This window comes from Mycteria americana, chromosome 14 (assembly GCF_035582795.1).
Source record: "Mycteria americana isolate JAX WOST 10 ecotype Jacksonville Zoo and Gardens chromosome 14, USCA_MyAme_1.0, whole genome shotgun sequence".
Taxonomy (NCBI): domain Eukaryota; kingdom Metazoa; phylum Chordata; class Aves; order Ciconiiformes; family Ciconiidae; genus Mycteria; species Mycteria americana.
The window spans coordinates 17,530,533-17,552,218 of record NC_134378.1 but is presented as its reverse complement, the minus strand read 5'-3'; the positions used below and the strand labels follow the sequence as shown (position 1 = coordinate 17,552,218).

General features: G+C 65.4%; 1 protein-coding gene across 2 annotated transcripts; it reads right to left on the bottom strand.

Moving 5' to 3' along the window:
* Positions 1-5,276: 5,276 nt before the first annotated feature.
* HM13 (histocompatibility minor 13) lies at positions 5,277-19,821 on the bottom strand. Of its 2 annotated transcripts, none has more exons than XM_075516886.1 (12): positions 19,574-19,819; positions 17,836-17,934; positions 15,817-15,899; positions 14,735-14,823; positions 13,844-13,929; positions 13,572-13,697; positions 11,614-11,671; positions 10,975-11,058; positions 10,625-10,661; positions 9,444-9,546; positions 8,802-8,887; positions 5,277-5,661 (listed from the first exon to the last, which is right to left on the bottom strand). In XM_075516886.1, the coding sequence occupies exons 1-12, from the start codon at positions 19,757-19,759 to the stop codon at positions 5,580-5,582; spliced, it is 1,119 nt and encodes a 372-aa protein (XP_075373001.1). In that variant the 5' UTR covers positions 19,760-19,819; the 3' UTR covers positions 5,277-5,579. The 2 variants fall into 2 exon arrangements, with proteins under 2 accessions (XP_075373001.1, XP_075373002.1); XM_075516887.1 differs by lacking the exon at positions 5,277-5,661 and adding an exon at positions 6,375-6,540 and having other exon boundaries at positions 19,574-19,821.
* Positions 19,822-21,686: the final 1,865 nt, after the last annotated feature.

The following is a 21,686-nucleotide window of genomic DNA, read 5'->3' as shown; positions in this document are numbered from 1 at the left end:
GCCGCCCCCCCGCCTCCCCGCCGGCTCAGACCGTTAGACGCCAGGGCCGTGACGTCACCCATTCATAAAACCCCGCGCGCTGTCAGCGCGGCGCCTCGCGGGCGGTGCCCATGGCGACGGGGGCGGGGCGGGGCGGGGGGGGGGCACCTGCAGCCCGGCCCGGGCACGGGGGCACCGGGACCCCCACGGGGACGCGGGGGTACGGGCATCCTCACCGGCGGCAGCCCGTACCCCGCGCCCCCCGGCCCCGGTTCGGTCTCCCCGGCCCGGGGTCTCCCCGCTCGCACCCCCGTCCCGGGGCTGAAACCTCCGCGGAGGCGGCGGCTGCCGGGGCGGGGGGGGGGGGGTCTCCAGGCTCGGGTGCACCGGGGGGGCGGGCAGGGGCGGAAGGGGGGGCGCTGGGTGCGGCTCGCGTGGGGCAGCGCGGGGCCGTGGGCTGCCAGCACGGTCCTGCGGCGGGCGGGGGGCCGGGCGGGGGTCCCGCCGGTGCGGCTGCCCGCGTCCCGAGCCGCAGCCGAACGCCGGTCCCAGCCCCGAAGGGCTCCCGATCCGGGCGGTAATTGGCGTTACTGCTCGTTCCCCCGCACCTGCACCGCCCAGCGCCCTGCCAGCAGCGGGGCCGGGAGCCCGGGGGGGGCCCCGAGCGGGACCCCGACCCGCCGGACCCGCAGCTTCGCGGGGCAGCGCTGGCAAGGACCCCCCCGGCCCACCCCGACCAGCCCGAAACGGTGCGGCAGCGAGCAGGGGGTGAGCAGGCAGAGCTGCGGCCTTTTGAGCCACTGCACGCTCATGGGTGTGCGTGCACGTGTGTACAGACACACCGACACACAGACGGACGGCTGTGAGCGTGTGTGTGCACACGTGGAGGCGTGCACATACACGTGCACGCGCCCACTGATGCACGGATGTACACACACACACACACGGGAAGGTTCACGCGGATACACGGACCTGTGGATGCACACACGTGCACAAACACGTCCATAAGTACACGCACACACACACACACGCACACACACGCACACGCAGCGGCACGCATGGATGAATGCACATACAGACACACACGCGTGCATGCGCACCTACGCACTCTCACGCACACGTACACCCCTGCCTTGCACACCGATGCGTGTGCCCGGGTGCCGGAGCAGCCCCCCCCCCCCGCCCCCCGTGTACCCCGCGGGGCCCGGCTGCGCCGCCGCGTTGTTGGCAGCAGCAGGAAGCCACGCTGGGCTCCGCCGTGAGCAAAGCTGGCGCGGGGCTGGGGCACCCCGACAGCGCGGCTCCAGCGCACCCCGGCCTTGTGCCGTGCTCAGCTGCCCCCCGCTCGCCGGGGGACGGGGCTGCCAGGGTGGGCTGCACCGCTGCGGTGGCACGTCATGGTGGCACGGCCACAGGGACAGCCCGGACACCTTGCGCCCTTCCTGGCCGGAGAGCGTGTCAGGCGGGCGGCCCTGGTGTGGGTGCAGAGGGCCACGGTGTCCTGCCCTTTGTGGGGGTGGGCTGGGGGCCAGACCCTCCCGTGCCCAGCCATGCTCAGGGCGGCTGCAGCCTTCCCAGGCTCCCCTCTTCTTCCTCCGCTGGCGGGGCAGCAATCCTGGAGAGCATGGATGGACTTTAACCCTGCCAGCCTGGCTGGGGGGAGCTGCATCCCTCCGTCCCTCCATCCCTCCGTCCCTCCATCCCTCCCTCCGTCCCTCCTCCCTGTGTCCCCCATCCCGGTGCGGCGGCGGTTCCCAGGGTGGGCACGGCGCTGGGGTCGCCCCCTCCATTCAGGGCTCGGCGGAGGGCCTGGTGCTGCCCGGTTCCCACCGCGGCTCTCAAAGCTGCTAATTAGCCCCCATCTGGCGGTGGCGGCCAGGCCGCGGCGGGGAGGCCGGGGACATTGTGCGCAGGAATGCCTTTCAGTGCCGCCGGCCGGCCGGGTGCCGCCAGCTGCGCCACCAACAATGCACCGTGGCCGGGACGAGCTGCCCCCGCGCCCCGGCGGGCGCCCTGCCCGCAGCCCCGACCACTGGCCACCCCAGGCGGCGTGGGGACCAGGACGGGCTTCGCTGCCGTGGTGGGTGTCGTGGCACATGTGGCACGGCCGCCCCGGCTGCCGGTGGCCCCAGTCCCGGGGATGCCCCCGGCTGCAGGATGCCCTCACCCCGGCCCTCTGCGTGTTGGGGTGCTGCGGCCGGGGATGGGGTGCGGGGGTCGGGGCTGCCGGCGTGGCCCTGGGACGCTGCCCTGGCCACAGCTGGGCGCGGGGTCCCGGCATGACATGCCGGCCAGCGCGGCCGGCGTTGTCCGGCAAGACGGATAGCTTAATTTCCATGTCAATTCTGGGAACGGGGCACGCAGCACGGTAACAGCGGCCTCGGCCATATGGCGCTGGCTGGGCTCAGCCCGGCCGGGGGGGGCGGCTGCTTTGCGCGGAGCAGGGGTTGCCCAGCAGCCGAGCACATCAAAGCCCCCGGCCACCCCCCGCCCCGCCGGGACCACACAGGGCACGGCCACGCCAGGCCGGCGAGGGGCCGCCGGGGGCTGCTTGTGCCGCGGTGGTGATGGGGACGGGGGCCGGCCGGCACCCCAGCAGCACCCAGCCGCGCGCTCGGGAGCGCAGGGCTCTGCAGGGCTGCGAGCTGGAGGAGGGAAGGCAGCACGGACAGCACGGGTCAGGCTGGGGGACCCCCAAGTGAACAGGACCCCCAAATCCGGGCTGCTCCTGCCCTGGCTGGGGGCTGGGCTCCATCCAGGTCCCCTCACCCCACACCATCTGCAGATCGGCCTTGGGGACACGCACACCTCCGCCCTGGAGCTGTGCAGAGCCTCCAGCCCCCTGCGCCCGCAGGACGGTGCTGAGCCGGGGCCGCCGGCACCCACCGCACAGCTGGAGCGGGGCTGAAGCCTGAGAAAGCCCCTGCGCGTTCCCCTCCCGCCTTCTCCCTTCCCGTCCCCGGCTCCATCCGCTGCAGCCCAGACCAGCTGGAGCCAGGCAGCCCTTCCTGGGATTTATTCCAGCTTCCTGCCCCTCCTCGCCGGCCGGCCGGGGCTCGGGCTGCTCTCGGCTGCTTCCTCTCCCCGCTCACGGCCGCTGGCCAGGCGCCACCGCTGGCACCCGCCACCCCGCAGGACCCCGGCTCTCACCACCGGTACCCCCACCGCAGCCGGGCATCCCTGGCCCTGCACGGTGGGGCGTGAGGTGCTGCACCGGGGACTGCGGCACCCAGCACCCATCCTACCAGCTGCCCTCCCGGCCGCGGTGGGGAGGCTCTGCAGAGCTCTGGGGACAAGTAGCCCCAGTGTGTCATGTCCCCCCCCCCGGGCACCGGCACTCCCCACCCATGAAACCACCATGCCACTGCCAGGCATTTGCACCCAGGGGTGCCCCCTGTGCACCCCCAGCTCAGCGCATCCCGCTCTGCTGCAAGCCCCGAGGGGGCACCCAGGGGCTCCCCTCGCCAGCGGGCACCCGAATCGCTGCCCCGAGGGGCCACGGGCAGGAGGCGATCACCCCAAACCCCACGGCTGCCGGCGGCGGGGCAGGCTGCCTCCAGCTTCAGCCCCTGCCCCGGCTGGGCCCAGCTCCGTGCACGGAGGTTTCCTGCCGGAGCCGCTGCGTTCACGCTTCCGCAGCCCCCCCCGAGCCGGAGGGACCCCGCGGCGAGGGGAAGGTGGCCCAGCGGCGGCCCAGACAGAGCGGAGCCGTGCGGCCGCAGCAGTGCCGGGAACCGAGGTGCCGCAGGGACCAGGTGCAGCGGGCGAGCGAGCCCGGGGCCGCCGAGGCGCCGGCTCCTCGCAAGGCCCAGCACGCTTCCTTCCTCCCGGCCAGCCCCGGCTTATCGGCCGGGCAGGGTGAGGGGCGACCCCGCTCTCCCCTCCCCAGGCCTTCCGCTCCCCGCAGCCCCGGGCCCTGGGAAAGCTGCTGGCTCGCTGCCGCGCTCCCACCGCACGTACAGCCGGCACGAGCGTCCCCAAGCTCCGCAGGGCGATGCCGGGGCTGGGGGTACCATGTGCAACCCCGAGCCCGCTCCTGCACGCTCGGGGGCTCCGGAGGCTGCACGGGGATGGGCGCGAGGCCGCGGCGGCATCAGGCTCCCAGCGCCCGAAGCCGGGGAGGACGCAGAGCCTCGCGGGACGCGGTGCCAGGCCCGCACCGGGGGGCACGCGCCGTCACGCCGCGGCGGCGAGCGGGGCCCCGGCTCGGGGCAGGGTGCTGCGCCCCATGGCAGAGCCAGCGTCGTTTTCCACGGGACACTGGAGGCTGGTGAAATCACATCTGGAGTCTAGACTCAGTGACTCCGTGGGCCGGGCCTGGCGGCCGCCCCGTGCCCAGGCCCTGCTGCACACTGTTTGCTTAGCTGGAGGTATTTAATTGGAATTAAAGTGGCCCCTCTTGTTTTTGCGGACAGGGCTGTTGGAAAAGGAGCTGTAAGTCATAGAAAACATCTGTAGGAGGCTGTGAAGGGTCATTAGATGGCAGAACACGAGGCGCCACTTTTAGTGCTCACAGCCGACGCGGGAAATAATGGTTCAATATGGCTTTTGTGGAGGGGCTGCCAAGCCGGCAAACACTTTCTATTTATTCTGGCAGCGGGCATGGCCAGAGGGATGCAGGATCCTCCACACGCCCGCCCCGAGGGCAGGCAAGGAGGACACGGCCGGTGCTGCGGGACACGCGGCAGCCGGCCCCAGCGGGAGCCAAGGCGGCTGCTGGAGCTGCCCCTGCCTGCAGCCGCTCCGGCCCCGCTGCCTGCACTGGCCCCGCTGCCTGTCCCAGCCCCAGGGAGCGCAGGCTGGGGGCTGGCTCCCTGCAAGAGGGGGAACCACTCTGGGGCTGGGTTTGGGGTCACCCAGCTCTTTCCCTCCCATGCCCGCTCCCCCAGGCCACGGAGGCTCGGCCCCAGCTTGCCGACCCCGAGCGCGTCCCCATCTCACGGGGTTCCCGCGCCCCGATCCCCGCTCACCCACCCTGCTCCAGGGCCAGCCCCCAGCTCAAACCTGCCCGGGGACAGGCTTGGGGCGTCAGCGACCGCAGCCCTAAATCTGGGTGCTGCAGAGGAGGGGGCCAGGCTGTGAGGCCAGCTGGGGGAAGGCCGAGCAGCGGAGGAGCGGGAGGGGGAAGGGGACGGTCACTTGGAAACAGCCAGACAACGGCCACGGGCCCCACAGGGAGAACAAGGCTGCTGGGGAGCCGAGACGCTGATCCCGGCGCTGGCCAGGCGGCTACAACTGGAGCAGCGGCCAAGGCAAGGGCTGCGGGCACGGCCCCGGCACGGCCGGACCAGCACTCCTTCCTTCGACATGGTTTAATATGAGAGAAAGCAAATGCACAATACAAAATTTAAAAACCAGACTGTGGTTTGCCCCCCACCCGCCTCGTACCCCCGTAGGAGATAAACAGGCGGGGGGGTGACGGTGCGGCCCCGGGGGGCCGGCGGGGGGGTGGCTATGCGGCGTACATCGATACCCCACCTGGGTGGCTGCTCCGACACACACAACACGATGCTCTTGCACAATTGTTTCGTCGTCTGTCACTTGCGGAGGGTCTGGAAGGGCCCCAGCCCAGCGGCGCCGGGCACTGCCCGTGGGCAAGGTCACTTCTCCTTCTTGGCGGCTTCTGTCATCTCTTCTTTGGAGGCCCCCGGCACCTCCTTGGGGGTAGAGCTCTCCTCGTAGCTGGGGACAAGAGGGAGGAGTGAGTGGGGCCGGACCTTCTCTGGGGACAGAGCCCCCTGCCAGGCAGGGACAGCCCAGGCTCGGGGTCTGCGCCGCTGCAGCGGCCGGGCGGTGCCGAGGAGGGGATGGGCTCTGGCCATCAGCCCCCCAGCACAGGAAACCCGAGGGGGCAGAGCCCAGGCAGGGAGACGAGCGCTGTGTCACCCCCCCCGACACCTCCAGCGCTGGGGTGCACGCAGCCAGGGGCTGGGGCTTCCCCCGGCCGAGCCCTCAGGCCAGCTCCGTGCCCGGGAGTCTGTCCTCGCTCCCGAGAGTGCCATCGGATATCCCGGATAGCACCACGCTTCCCCCCGCTGCCGTGCGAGGGGCCGAGCACCGATGCCTGCGGGGCCGGTTAGCGGGGGGAGGCCGCGGGGGGAGGCCGCAGCAAGACCAACAGCAGCGACCCCCCCCCCAGGGACTCACTCCTCCGGCTGCAAACCCCCCAGCACCGTCCCCGGGGCCCTGGCAAAGGAAACCCGGGAGCGCTGCCTTCCAGCGGGAAGCACAACGAGGGCAGAGATGTCAAATCCTCTCCCCCTTCACAGTCTCCCCTCCAAGACAGCGAGAGAAGCCGGCCTGCAGCAGCAAGGCGACAGCTACTGCCTCTGCCCGGGGAAAGGGGAGAGCCGGGACCAGCCCCTACCTGGCCAGAGCGACAGACAGAGAAAGGGCACCGCGTGCGATTGCTACATGGCACTAGGGCTTTGCTGCCGGCGTCGGCGGGGACAGGACAGTTTCTGCTGCATGGAATCAGCAAGGCTGGCCGGCGAGCCGGACACGGTGGGGAAGTGGGTAAGTCTTGGTGTGTGTGGCAAGATTTCAGCAGAGGATTCATAGCTGCAGGAGAGAGAGGAAGCAGGAGAGGACAGGGGGAAGACGAGGACAGAAAGGAGAGGGGAGGGGAGAGAGAGAAAAAGCAGAACAGTTTTGGAGCGAGACTACTGCGAACCCACCGCTCTGCGCGGGCAGCCTGCTGTCCCCTCCGGCTGCCAGCACCCGCTAGCTCGGGCTGGGGTGGCCACGGGGCCGTGCGGGCAGGCTCCTGCCTGCACTCCCCTTGCCTGCAGACCCCAGGGCAGGGCTGCAGCATGGAAGAGCGAGGGCTGAGACCCTGGGAGAGGGCAGGTCCTGCTGGCATGAGTAGAGCCAGGCAGCCGGAGCTCACGGAAGAGGAAGCCTGGGCACGGGGAAGGCAGCGGCAGAGCGGCCCAGGGGCTGTGTGGGCAGCAGACCGACGCGGCAGACCCTTTCCTGCCGCTCGAGGACAGCGCGTCTGCAGCTGGTGTGAGTGACAGGATGGGCTTCCCACTGCCGAGAGCTGACGGAGGCAGAGCGAAGGTTACTGCCCGCCTAGGGAGGCTCAGCAAGGCCGGGAGCCATGCCACTGATCCCGACGTCGCCCACCTCCGCTCCATCGGCACCCCTTCCCCAGGCCTGCAGCACGGATCTGCCCGCTCGCACCCTCCCCACAGCCCTGCCTGTACTCGCCACCGCCATCAGAGCCCCGCCGCCCTCTCCCAGGGCAGCCACCAGCGGCTGCGAGACACCATGAGCAGGCAGCTCGCTGCGTGCAGGCAGCCGGCCGGCAGAGACCACAGGGGAGCTGCCAGCTCCGGGCTGCCGTCAGCATGGGGAGGAGCAGGACACACCAACGCTGCGCAGGGGAGCTACACCCGGTGGGATTCCTGCGGTGGGAGCCACTGCCCTCCGAGCACGAGTCCCGTCGCGTCCCACTTCCTCTGCCTGCAACTGGAGTGACTTCAAGGGGGTCCAACCCCAGGGCCCGTCAAGGTTGCAACCCCCCGGCCTCCTGCGCTCGCCCTGGCAGCGCTCCGCAAACAGCAGGCAGCGTTTTGCCGCCGGAGCAGCTTGTGCTAATGCTCTGCGGGTGCATCAGCCCCCCCGTGCCCGCTGCAAAGCTCCCCGGGGTGCCTTGCTGCCAGGCGAGCCGGACTCAAAGCTCGCATCTCTCCCCAGTTTCCTGGTGCAGGAGGTGGCGCGGCTCTCAGCCGGTGAGTCACGGCACCGGGGAGAGCGGCTGCAGGATCCCAGGTGCACAGGAAGGACGATCCCAGGACACTCAGTGCCTGCAGCAGCAATCGTCAGAAGCAAACATCAAAGGACGGGCAGGTGCGGCAGGGCTGGGGAGCCGGCCCAGCTGACGGCCCGGTGGGAACACGCATACCTGCATCTCCCAGGGGAGGGGAAGCAGGCGAGGGCAGCCGGCTCCCCGCTGCGCCCCGGTCGGGTGCTGGTTTCCCTCCGAGCAGGCCGGGGGCTCGGGCAGGCCCCCGCGGGCAGGGGCACCCCCAGAGCGGGGAGGCTGGGGGGTGCACAGCCCTGCTTTGGGATGGATGTTCCCTTCCCTCCTCTGCTTCGGCCGTCCTCAAACAAGCAACTGCGCCGGGCCACGACCGAGCCTCGAGCACAAGCGGCCGAGCACAGCGGAGAAACATCTCCCAGGCAGGCCAGGCCATGCTCCGCACGGCTCAGAGGGGACAGTCCAGGCAGGAGACCAAAGCCGCCCGCTGACAGCCAACAGGCGAACGCCTGGAGCACGGCAGGCCGAGAGACGGGCCGGAGCGCAACACCACAGCACAGCCCCCTTTCTCTGCACCTACAGTCCCCGGGGCAGGGAGACTGCTGCAAACCAGGATACTTCACCCGAGCGGGGAGGCTGGGATGTGCTCAAACCAGCCCTGGCTGCTCTCGCAGCTGGATCCGGCTCTGTTCTCCCCCACCCACGAGCCCTGGGACACAATGACCAAGTATCTCGGCACCAGGTGTGCGGTCCCACCCTCCCCTGCCTGCCAGCGCACGGGAAGGGTTTGTCACCGGGGCGTAAAGCAATACCAGATGCTGCCTGCCTGTTGGTACCGCACCAAAGCTCCCACCCGGCTACGAGGAGGTGGCTGGAGCCAGGGCCGGCGTGTACAAACACAGACCCGCTCCCTCCACCCACGCACATGCACGCGCACACCCAAGAGCATGCCCAGATGAACCCGTCCCTCCAGCTGTGCCCAGGCGTGGGAACATCTGCACGCTTCACGCGCTCCAGCGCCGCGGGCGAAACAGCTCCGTCCCCAGCTGACGCTCACCTGAACATTTCGGTTACTTCTCCTTTTGCCAAGGCCACAAGAAGCGGGAATCCGATGCACGCGGGGACCAGGTACAGAAGAGCAGGCTGTCGGGAAGAAAAACAACTGTTAAACCAAACCACGAATCGCCCCTCCTGAGGAGCTGGCCCTGTCCCCTCTGCAGCCACGGCGTCTGTCACAGTGCTGCACAGAGGGTTAATGCCCCAGAAAGCGGCTTTGAGAGCCGAGTTACAGCTGCAGCAGCACAAAACTCTCCCCGTGAGCCACGAACACACCAAGGGCCCCCATGCAGACCAGCAAAAGCACCCACAGCGTGTGGGCTCCCAGGGCCCCTCTGCAGCACGGAGGGTGGGTCTTCAGGGGCAGCTTGGTTGCAAAGAGCCACAAAAACAGAGGGCAGCCCGGCTGAGGTGCCATTGTTGGAAACGCAGCTGCCTGAACCAGCCCTGCCCCGAACAGGACTCTGCTCCAGCCAGGCACACAAGCTCTGGGCAGAGAAAGGTACAGGCAGGCACTGGAAAAGCAAAGCCAAGAGAAGGAATGCATCTACTTTTTCCTGGCACGATGCAGGAACTTCGTGGCCAAGCTGGCGTGTCCCGCTTTGGGACGTGCATCTGCGGGAGGCAGCACGGCAGAGCTCACCTGGGCGTGCTTGAAGATGTGCATGATGAATATGGTCAGGCCCAGCCCGAAGATGTAGGCCACAAAGCTGGTGTAGAAATACGTGTGCGTGTTCTTCTTCAAGCTGTAGGGAAAGGGAGCAGAGCTCAGTGACCTCGGGTCTGGGATGCCAGTGGCCAAAACGGAGCTGGCCCAGCGTTCTCAGCCATCTCCCACCACGCTGGGGCACGGGGAGCCGTGTTCTGCCCGTCCTCTCGGGCCAGCGCAGAGCCTGCCACCAGCACAGCCCCCGGTCCCACGGGAGCTGTGCGGGACTGGATGGGGTGACACGCAGGTGAGAGGCTGGGGAAGGGAAGGAGGTGTGCGATCCTGCTGCTGGATGGCTACTGGGGAGGGCAGAATCAGTGCTGGGACCCAGGGAGAGGGTCCCACCTTCTCGGGGGAGGCACGGCCGGTCCCTGGCACCCCGCTCTCAGCACATGCTGTTTTATCGCAGGGCAGGCTGCGGGAACTGGGATTCCCAGCAGGTGCAGGCAGGATGTGGGTGGAAACACCTGGAAGAGCTGGCACAGACCGGAGGGTCTGTGCAACAGCAGCGGGACCACACCACCGCAGTCGCGTGAAGCGGCCCATTCCCAGCAGCTCCCCAGCCGGAGACTTTCGGTGTGGGGCAACTGCTGAAAGCTACATCCCAGAGGCAGGTGCAGCTTCCCTGCGTAGGAAGGAGCCGCTTCCCCCAACGTCAACAGTAACCAAGAGGCAGCCAGCACTGCCAGGCACCGATTTGCATCCACACGAGCACTTCCCAGGTGCCAGCACCCCCGGCTCTTTCCCACGGCGTCGCTCTTTCCCCTCGCTGCCCTCCCTTCCTCGGTGCCAGGGAGCCAGCGAGGCTCTGTGGGGCTGTTACGTGCTGCCTGCCTGCCCTGCTGCGCGTACAGCAACACCCGTCAGCTCAAACAACTCACCCCCAGCGCTCAGGACTTACCCGCAAAGCCAGCCCTGCTCACGTCTATTCTTCCAAGAGCTTCCCCTTGCACCCCTCCCCGTCCCAGCCGCTCTCCCGGGTCCCCACGCCAAGCCCCGGAGGGCAGCACACGACTGCACTCTTGGCTTCCCCTTCCCCTTTTTCCTTTACAAAAGCAGCTCAAATATGCTGCAAGATCCAACCTGCCAGAGACCCCTCCCTGCCGCCCACTCACCTGATGTCAAACCGCAGCAGCAAGGCAATGAAGATCCCTGCGGGGAGAAGGGGACAGTGAGGGGACGAAAGCGGTAGGGAAGGCTGAGGGAGGCAGGGCAAGACCCGCAGCGGCTCCGGGTGCCGTGTCTGGGCTGACAGTGCCCTCTCGTGGCACAAGGGACCGGGACAGCACCTAGACCTGGTGGGAGATCCCCAGTCCACGCAAGTCCCAGCCCACGCGGCCCCCAGACCCGGCAGGAGGCCCGCAGGGCTCTGGCATGGCCAAAGGCAGAGCGAGGCACCCGCTCAGCTCCCCGCAGCCCGTTCAGACAGGCGATCCCGGTCATGTCCCCCCTCTTCTGTCCTTACCTGGAATGACAATGTCTCCCAGACCCAGCATGGCAAAGTTGTCGGCCTCCAGCCCCTTCTCCAGCAGGTCCTGAGGGAAAACCACTACGAGGAGTAGAAGGAGGAACAGTGAGGGGGGGGAACGTCTGTGCTGAGCAGACCTCAGCACCGCCGTGCCTGGCAAAAAGGGACCGGAGCAGGGCAAGACCCCTGTTCCTGCCCGCGGCCCCCTCCTCTCCTGCAGCTCCCCCATCTTCCTTCCTGGGATGACTCTGGGATGGGAAACCAATGGGTCTGGGGCCAGCCCCATGTGCAGGTTTCAGCCCCAGCTCCCAGGACCCAAACCACCACACGCTCCACAACAGCAGAAATTCACCCTTCCTGCTGTTTTTTTTGGAGGATTTTATTATTTTTTTTTTTTAATGAGAAGGTGAAATTGCCCACTCTGGGGGTGCAGACTAACCCAGCCAGCTCAGGGCTCTGCAAACCATCCCTCTCCAGAGACCTGGCCCGGCTCCCTGCAGGTTGGTGGCACCACGCAGCAGCCTAAGGGGTCCCCAGCAGGAAACCTTCCTGTACACGTCCCACCTTCTGAGCCATCTCCAGAAGGCAGAGAGCGCACGGGGCAGCGACCGCAGCACACGGGGAAGATCTACTCACGTTTTATTGGGGCCTCGAACGATTTGGCAACTGTCACCATCACATTGGTGCCAAAGACCTAGGGGCAAACAGAGGAGTCCGGGGTGACCACAGCTGCACGGGGACACACGCACACTCCAGCTACAGCCTCACCTCAGGGCCCGGAGTGGCCTCAGTGGCAGAAAATAACCAAAGAGTCACCAAACTGCGGGCAGAGGCGTCCTGCAAGTGAGCCCACCACCCCGGGGAGAAGGCACAGGACAGCACTCGAGGAGGTGAGCATGTCACGGCCGTCCTGCTTTCAGAGCAGTGCCGGGGAGACCACTCACATCACAGAGCCACGGTGCTGCCCACCACCCGGTCTTCCCCAACACCTACCCCTGCGGGTCGGTTCAGCTCTAATTAGTCAAGTCAGTGGAAAGCTTGACCACCACGCAGGATGTTATCTGAGGGCAGGAGCTCCCAGCAGACAGATCAGCTGCATTTTGCTCCGAGGTCATTTATTTGTACTGCACTATCAGCTTTAAATACTGGCATCGTTTGGGGGATGGACTGTAAATACACAGGTCAACCACCCTTATTTCTGTTCCTTTTCATCTCCAAGCCTCCAGACTTGGCTATACCAGCAGCAGGCACATAAACCAGGTGCTGGTTAGCACCAGGTGAGCAAGATCCTAGAGCTAGGGATTAAAGAGAAACCTTAAAGGAAGCATTGGGCATCAGATTAACTCCCATAAGGTGCAGCAAGCTCTGGGCATGGCCACGGAGTGACAGGACTCCACGCTGGGACCAGGGAAAAGCGTCACATGCAAATTCACCCCAAGACTATGCAGGGGGCCATATCATCGATCCACTGAGCAGTTCTCCTTCCTCCTTGAAACCCTCCTTGGATCTCACCGTGATTAAATCCATGCTAAGATCTAAGCAACTGGCCTCTGCAGAGGGGCACTTTGAGAGGGTCTCCACTTCAAGACGGCCCTTCCATGAGGCTCCGGCAATACGCCGACCTGCCGGGGAAGCCGAGGCAGGAGACAGCCGGGAAGCGGAGAGCAGCGAGAGTTGCGCTCTCACTGTCTCCAAAGCACCAGGAAGACACTTGCACCCCGAGCAGGGCGCAAGGCACTGGGTGTGCTAAGCCAGAAGGCTGAGTCCTCTGCAGCTGAGAGCAGCGGAGGAAGTGGCACACAGGCTAACGAACCACAGAGCCCAGACTGTTAACGAGCCTATGAAACAGGGGCAGCACCAGCCAAGTGCAAAATAACACACAGTAGCCAGGCTTAAATAGGGAAGGATTACTCAGGCAGCTGCAGAGCTGCTGGACAGACCTCAAGGTATACAAGGGTCTCAGACATTTGGAAACACAGTAACTCAGAAGGTGGAGGCAGCAGGAAGGACTGGGAAATACAGACATTACAAGGAGAAACATGCCTCCAGGCCCATTGCAGAGAGAGAAGGAAAACCTCAAAATGAAGATGTCAGGGCCCTGCACTGGCTGAGGGGAAGAGGCGTTCCAGCGTTTGGTCCTCTGTGCAAGAGAACAGAAGGATGCTAATGAAACCGGCAGATGACAGAGCCGAGGCACAGCCCGTACAGGCAGGATCAGCATAGCCCAGAGCAGCCTCATCCTCCAGCCCACCCAGCAGCTCTGTCAGGCAGTGGGAGGACCTTAGTGGGGAATACAGGTCACCAGAAATGGATGTGCCACTCGTCAGGGTACCCCACAACAGCCCTGATGAGATCCCTGCCAGCCCCAGGCTCTAAACCAGAGATTAAAAGAAAATGCATTTGCTGAGCCACGTTCTGCCACTGTTTGATTCTGTCATCATCCCCACCACACCCCTTTGGGCTGAGAAAGTGGAAATCCTGACTGCAAACGTGTGTCCAGCCAGCGTGCTGCCTCTGAAGAGGCATAACGCTACGCACATGCCTTCCGCCAACGGCTGCAACTCGCGTCCACCCCGGGGAACGCTCCCGTTTACCCAGAAGACGTCGTAGATGAAGAGGCCCCCAAGCAAGATGCAGCCAGTGCTGACGTTGTTCAAGTGCAGCAGCTCCACCCCGTTGAGGGAGAACGCCAGCCCAAAGAGATTGTTGGCAATCCAGTGCTGAGAACGACAGGAAAAGGAGATTTGGGTCCCACTGCACATGCCGAGCCACGGCCTCAGTCCGCAGAGACCTTGCGTGGAAAGGGACCCGGGCCTCATCCAGCCTGGTCCCCGGCCTCCCCGCAACAGGGCTGCGGCTCGCTTACCTTTCTCAGCAGGTACCAGACCCCCACAACGCTGCTCAGGGCCAGGCATACGAGATCCTTGGTGTCAAACTCGTAATTCACTATTTCTGCAATAAAACAGAGAAGTCAGATTTTGGGCAGCCCAGGCAGCTCCCCTTCCCACGCAGGGCAGAGATGAGTGACTTTGCAGCTGGGGAGCAACACAGACCACAGCGCTCATCCCAAACGAGGGGACTGTACCCACAGAAATGGCTGTGCCCACGGTAAACACGTGCAAACTGCATGCGAGCGAGCAGCTGGCCCTGGCAAGCTTGGACCTTCTCCTTCAGCCAGACTCTGCCACATGGACAGCATCTGCGATCCTTCTGTCAATAAGGAAACTGGATTCAGGCACTGTCTAAGGCAGGGAGAGGCAAATCGTATCCCTCCTCCTGCACCAGTTAACTCCTGGTGGTATCACTAGAAGAAGCATTCCCTTACCAGTAAAGCTACTGGGCAGGATACTTATCAAAGCATCTTCTACCAGTGCAAAGATTTGAATCAGATCAGTTAAGGCAGCACAAAAAAGTCAGTACTATGCTATCCAAGGAGCTTAAATAAAGGCAGTGAATTTAACAGCAGCCATAGCTCCATTCCTATAGCACTCTGGGATCTGTTTCTGGGGTTTCGCTGCCAGCCGGAGGCAGCACAGAGGGAGAGCACCAGCCGGTGCGAGAAGACGCACATGGCAGCCCCAGCTCTGCAGGGACACACGGGGCTCACGCTGGCTACAGAAGCAGAGCAGGGAGCCAGAGGCAAGTCTTTGCAAAGGTTGTTTCAATGGGCTGAAAGTCAAAACACCAAGTGAGCAAGAAACAGAACAATAAAGGCAGAAACATTCAGGCCCCCAGAGAGACCGGCGAGCCAACGTACCCTCCTTGCTCTCCCCGGAGCCCTGGGTGAAGAGGAGCTGGTACTGTTTGTTGGGGAAGTTTGCAGGGAAGAATCTGTTCATCATGGGGCTGAAACGAGAGGTGTAGAGAAGGGCAGTTCAACGGAAACCCCGCAGGATGTGCTGCCCAGCACCTCTGCGTGACGGTGTTGTAGCATGGACGTCGGCCCACACCCCCTCCAGAGACAGGGAAACACCAGGTTTCGCCACGTCAGGGACCGGCAGGAGCCCCAGCTTCAGTCACCGAGCCGCAGACGTGGGACCTTGTCCTCCCCAGAGGTCTGATCTGCTCCTGTGTGACGGTCCCCCAAAGTGCTCTACTGCAACAGGCACAAAGCATCACCCGCAAGAAGTCAGGGCCCACCCAGACCCCAGCAGGTTCCCTGTGCCCCCCCAGAAGCCCCCTGGCACCGTACGGGTCTGGTCACCCCGAACTGGCTGTGCCACCACCAAACAGCCCTCCTGCAGAGCCAGGAGAGGGGGCGAAGCCCATGCCACAGTGCCAGTCTAGGGAAAGCAGCTGGTCCCCAACACCCTAGAGCTCAGGAAACAGGAAACCAGTTTTACTTTTTCAGTTACTGAAACAGCCTGAGCTTTCAACACCTCACGCCAAGCATCGGCACGAGAGGCCGGGGACGTTATCGTGAGTTCCAGCCGCCTGTTTCGGCCATCCCAATAAGAGGAAGACACGTGCTGAGGAGCTCTCCCCTCCACAGGGCAGCAAGGACTGTGCCAGCCCATAGCGGCTCCTACAACAGTGGCCACCCACACCTCCACAAGCTCTCCCAGTGATGCTGCAGGGGGTACCAGACTGCTGGGACCCCCGAGGCTTTGGTTCTGCCCTTGGCTGCCCCATGAGGAAGGGTTCACAGCATGCTCTGGGCCTGCCTCCCTGGAGAGCCCTTCACACCACTGAAGGAAAACACCCTACGAGCTGGGACTTGGCTCTGCCGCAAGGCAATGGTGCTCTAGAAGCCCCCCAATAAACTCGACGCCCCTCTGCCTCGCAGAGCGGGCAGCCTCGGACACCCCCACCCAAGTCGCACCCTTCCCTCTGCTGTACCTGATGGTGTGGGACAGGGCTAGGATCCCCAGCACAAAGAAATACATGGAAAGCAGAAGATTGATGTACTCTTGAGAGAATATCTGCAAGACAAATCCAGGGAGGGGTCAGTTACCACAGCGTCTTCCCCATCTACAGCATGAGGAAGCGCTTCACGTTGCGATCGGCAGCTGCTGTGCCAGTGCTCTGGGGAGACGAGAAGAATAGCTGGAATAACCCAAATTCTTGCACCGCTGATGTGAAATACGTTAGAAATAGCCGCATGCTCACAGAACAAGCACAATGGGTCTGCGAGTTGTCACGCATCTACGAGGCGCTCGGGTCAAAAAATAACTCCTGCGCTGCAGAAAGGAGGACAGAGCTTCCCCGGTGTGTCCCCTGCAGAGAGAGCCGGAGCAGGGGCACCGCGCCGCTCCCGGGGGCTGCCCCGGCAGAGGGGAGCAGCAGCACCCCCACCTCGCTACTGCAGCGGGCCGAGTGCGTCCTGCCCTAATTAAACTGGGTATTATTAGAAATCCTGCCCTCCAACACACACGCTGCCTTACTGCCGAATCACACCCCTACAGCCCAGCGCGGGGGGACCCCGGGGTCCTCTGTGCTCTCCTGGAGGGGGGATGCTGGAATACGAGAGCTCACGGCAGATCGCAGATATTAAAAGGAAGAGCTGCTGATCATGCAGCGACTTCAGTGGGGCCACGCTGCACATTCAGCACTGCTTTTCCTGGCGTCTCCTTCCCAGCCAGGAGCAAGAGGCAGAAAAGGCACCTGAGGAGGCGGAGGAGCGTCCCGAGACATGGGTCGCAGGGAAGGGGTGGGCTGCAGGGCGTCCTTTCAGTGGCCAGAGGGGTCCGGCAGCAGGGTCTGGCGGTCGCTCCATACCCCCCCATCAGGAGAGGCTCAGCAGATGCTCAGCTTTACTACTGGTGACCTACAAGAGGAGCTGCAGCCTCCATGAGCACACAGGCTAAACTTCATTGCCGGGACAGCAGGGCATATTGCTAGGGAGGCCTGATCCTGCCTGCTGCTGCAGAGCTGGCCTCTGTGGCTGCGCAGGCTGCGGCACACACTCGCCTTCCCAGTGTAGCCGCAGCGCAGGCCGGCGCCCAGGCCCACACCGGGGTAAGGACCTGCACGGCGCGGCCGTCAGCCCACAAAGCCGCTCAACCCAGGGCAGGAGCCCACAGCGTCAGTCGGCTGCCGTGCGGCAACTACGAAGGGTGGAGAAGGGACTGTGAACTGAAATATTCCCCATTTTGCACATTAAACCTCACCTGGCCAGCCAGGAGCACCCTTCTGCCTCGCAGGCAGCCCAGGACAGCGGGGCTGGAAGCTGCCGTGTCAACAGGACCGCACCGTGCTGGCAGCCCCATGGCTTTTCAGGCCCCTCCAGGAGCTCAGCCACACGCCAGACGTGCACGGGCGGCCAAAGGTGCTTTAAGCCAAGACACCTTCTCCACACAGCCGAAAGCACCCGCTGCTGGGATCTCCTATCTGTGACTCAGGAATGGTCATCTCACTCTGCTTGTGGGCTCTGCACGTCTAAAAGACTTCACCTGAACACACAGGGGCTCGCCCATGAGCTAGCGATCCCCCGGGCCTGCAGCTGAGACGGCTTCAGAAGCACAGCACGGAGCACAACGCAGAGACAGCAGCGTTTGCAACTCAGCAGTCCCTGGCACCCTCTGGTTTCAGACCGTGCACCATCAGGTCAGCCCTCGGAGGCAGGCACAGCTCAGGGGTGAACTCGGCCCCTCGGCAGCCCTCCAGAACCAACTTGTGCACAAACAGGCTCTGATTTCCCCCAAGCTGTTACAATTCCGGTGAGTACTGACGTCCTCCTGCGTGCTGACACTGTGCTGACACTCAAGCTGTGCAGCCTTACACATTTTTCGTCCCAACGCTAAAGGGCCCCCAACTAGGGTAAGCCAAAAATCGAGTCAGTCCCGCTTCGGGAGCTCCTGAGCAGGCGGGAGGGATGGCAGGCACGGGCTCCGGCACCCGCCGGCGTTGCTCACTTACTTTAAAGAAGAGGTAGAGCCCCAGAAGGGTGCAACTGGCAACAATGGGAAAACGAGCAGCGTCTCGGCTGGTAATGGTCTCCGGCATCTCTGAGGAGTTCTGGGGAGGGAAGGAGAGGACAGGAGTGGGTCAGCCCCTGCTCTGGCATCCCACCTGAGCAGGAGGTGAACAGACACAAGGAGCAGGGCTCCGTGGAGGCTTCGGGAGGGGCAGGGCACCCGCTGGCCCCTCGTCGCTCCTGGAGGTAGGGCTGTGTCACAGGCAGAGCCTGAGATGGAAAAAGCAAACCTCACACTCATCCTTCCAAGGGCTGCCACGATTTACTGCTTTTTTTCCTCTTGGAGAAGGGGGGGAAAAAAAAAAAAACCAACCCTGCCCACTGTGCTGGCGTTGTTCCTTTCTCCCCCTGCCCAGAGGGAAGCCGAGCTCCCTCGCCGCTCACGCCCGGCCGTCCCCGTCAGCCTCCCCATCTGTGCGCACCATATGTCGATCACCCTCCGAGTGACGTTCCTCCAATCGCCTTTTTATCCCTCACCTCGCTCTTGGGACACTCCTTGTGCTCAAAAGCTCCGGATTTCTAAACCCCTTTCGCCTTCTGAGACATCTTTGCACCAACTGAACCAGCCCCCTTTCAGGCCATTTCCCACGAGAGACCTTCAGCTTTCAGAGGAGAGGCGGAGGGCTGCCTGCTCCCCTGCCCGCTCCCCTGCCCGCTCCCCTGCCCAGCTGGCCGCCGCTCAGAGATCTAATCTCGCACGGACAAACACCTGCGGCCAGCGCCGGACAGAGCGCACGTTAGCGGGAAGCCCTTATGCAAAGCAACCCTGCGAAGGAACAACAGCTTATCGCGGGCACGGCAGCTGCCACGCAGCGCTCGGCGGCACAGAAGCAAGCGCCCAAAGTGCCACTGGCTCCCTGTGGTGTGAGCGAAGAGAAATCCCCCCCGGAACCGCTGCCAGGCCCTGCTCGCAGACCTCGGTTGCCTGGGCTGCCAGGAACTCCACTAAAATCAGCTGAAAGCCCTGGTGTAAGGCTTCAGGGCGGACAAGGGGCTTTAAAAAACAGTAATAAATCAGGCTGCGTACAACAGTCCCCTCTCCCGAGCTTCGGGAGCCGAAGTGTTGGAATTTAAGTCCCAGCTGCTACCCGAGGCCCGGCGGGGGATGCAGAGAGCAGCACGATGGGCTGCAGGGCCAGCACAGGGCGTGCGGGCAGGGCAGGCAGTGCGGGCAGGGCAGGGCGGGCAGGAGAGCGCGGCAGCACCCCGGGGACCAGCCCCAGTGCTGCGGGGCGGGGGAGCAAAGCCACACACGAGTCCCCCCACCGCAGCGTCTCTTGCGGGGGCGGTTACGAGTCCTGCAGCGCTGGAGTTTACCGGGACAGCGAGGAGGGGGCTGGAGAAGCCCCCGGGGGAGGCCAGATCTCTCCCGGGGTCCCCTGCCTCCACCGGGGCGCGGGTCTCTCTGCCTTTCCGGGGACAGGGCCGGGGCAGGGCAGCGCGGGCCGGGCCGGGGGGGCCACGCGGCCCCGGAGAGGGGACACCCTCGGGGGGGAGGAGGGGGCGAGGCCGAGAGCCCCCGGAGCGTGTCCCGGGAGGGGCGGGGGGCAGCCCCCGCTGCCGGGCACGGGAAGCCTGGACACCCCGGCATCCCCGGGTGCAGCGGGGGCGGCTGCCCCGGCGGGGGCGGGGGGAGCGGGGGCGGGGGCAGGCCGGGCTGCCCCGGAGCCGCGGGGGTACCTTGCTCTTGGCGCAGCTGACGGAGCGCAGCGCCCCGAAGAAGATGGGCAGCAGCGCCATGAGGACGAGGCTGCCGTAGGCCAGCGCCATGCCCTCGGGGGTGGCGGGCGGGCGGGCGGCCGCGGGGGACCCGGCCCCGGCCCCGGCCCCGGCGGCGCTGCCGTTGTGCGCCGCGGCCTCCTCCATGGCGGCTGCTCCCACCGCGGTCCGCTTCCGGCCCGCGCGCGCCAGGGACACGTCCTCTTACCGACCGGAAGTGCGTCACGCGTCGTCGACGACGACGACGACGCTTAACTACGCCCCCGGCAACCCGGGCCGCGTTGCTAGGAGACCGGCAGCGGGCCTGAGCGCGGCTGGGCCCGATCCCGGCCCCGGCCCGGCCCCGGCCCCTCCCCGGGGCCCGCATCCCCCAGAACCGGCCGCGGGCTCGGCCCGGGGCCCCGCGCCCCCGCTCGGGGCCGCTCTCCAGGCCGGCCTCCCCGAGCAGGGCACGGCTGGTGGCCGAAGGGCCCCGCTGTGGGCAGGCCGTGCCCCCGCTCCCCTGCCGGGCCTCCGGCGAGGGCGGACCGGGAGCCGCGAGGGCAGCCCGAGGCCGGTGGGACGGAGCAGTGCCGATGGTCCCGCTGAGGGACGGCCCTGCTCGTGCGCAGGCCGCCGCCTCGGCCCGGGGTTATCCCGGTTTGCGGTTGTTTATGCCGTCTCCGGCGCCGCGCCGGCGAGGGGGAGCAGGGCAGCGCTGCCTGCCTGTGGGCAGCGAGTTTTGAAGACGGGCTTGCCCCTCCCTGCCCAGGCCCCACGGTGCGAGGAGCGGGCGGGAGCACCGGGGGGCTCCCTGCGGGCGGGGGGGGCCCGGCTCCCCGCAGCCCCCAGCCACGAGGGCCACGAGTGGGAAGGTGGCGGCTTCAGCTGCCATCGGCCCGAGCGAGTTGGGTCGGGGGCTCCCGGGCTTCTCCTCCGTCCAGCCCTGGGTTTTCCCACCCTTCGCCGTTTCCCGAGGACCGCACGGGCCCTCCCCCGTGGCCGCTCCCAGCCCACCCGTGGCCACACTCGGCGAACGCCCGCTCCGTAAAAATGCCTCAGAGAGCAAACTCTCCCTGCCGCTGGACCGGGGCCAGGGCTCTGCTGGAAAATTGGCTGAAATGTGTGTTTTCCTCACAAATATTTCTTCCTCTCTGGAGCCGCTGGCAGCCCGGCTGTGCCATCGAGCCTCCTCCTCCTCCCGCGCATCCCCCTCGCCCTCGCCGGGGCGAGAGTCTGCTCGGAAGCAAAGACACCAGCGAAGATAAGGATTGAGCAAAGTTAAATGGTGCTGCTCCCGGTTTAGATCTGAGCCACGGGCAGGGGAAGGGAGCGCAGCAGGGATTAAAAAGCAAGTATTTAATTTTTTTTTTCCCCGAATGTTTTCCTCTTTTTAAAAAGGAAAAAAAAAAAAAAAAGGGATCTATTTCAGGAGCGGGGGTGATTCATAGTTTTGTGTTTCAGGCGGAGGGCAGATGGAAAGGCCTCCCGGGAGCCCCTCTCTCTGCGGGGCTGGCCTCCTGCCCGGGACGCTGTCCTCTCCCTGCCACCAATTCTCCCACAAAGGAGAAGGACGAGCACCAAGGGCAGCAGCAGGCAGCAGCAGGCAGCAGCAGGCAGCGTGCCCACGCACGCCCCGCTGCTTCCCACCCTGCTGCCTGCCACGGCCCAGCGCAGCTCCTGACCCCCTTATTGACGCCCTCACCCAGCCCCTTACGGACCCCTTCGGGTGCCCACCCGCCCCCCAACCCCCAGCTTGGCTTGTGAACCCTCGACCGAGGGCGACGGGTTCCCTCCCTGCCTCGCCCCCGCTGCTCGGCCCCCCGCGCCGCAGCCCTCCGGCACTCCAGCCCCGTTTCAGGCTCCGAGACACGATCCCCCTCCCCCCCGCCAAAGCCCCCTCGGGTGGGGGCTGCCAAAGTCCCTCTGCAGGAATCCCCCAAAGCTTCTCCGTTGGTTTTGGTTTCTGCCCGAGGAGCAAGACCAGCAGCTCCGCTTGCCTTCCACCATGTCCCCAGGAAGCAGGAACGTGCAACCCCCCCGCCGGCACTCCTCCGGTGGGCAGGTGGGAGCAGCGGGGCCCCAGGCGCTGCCA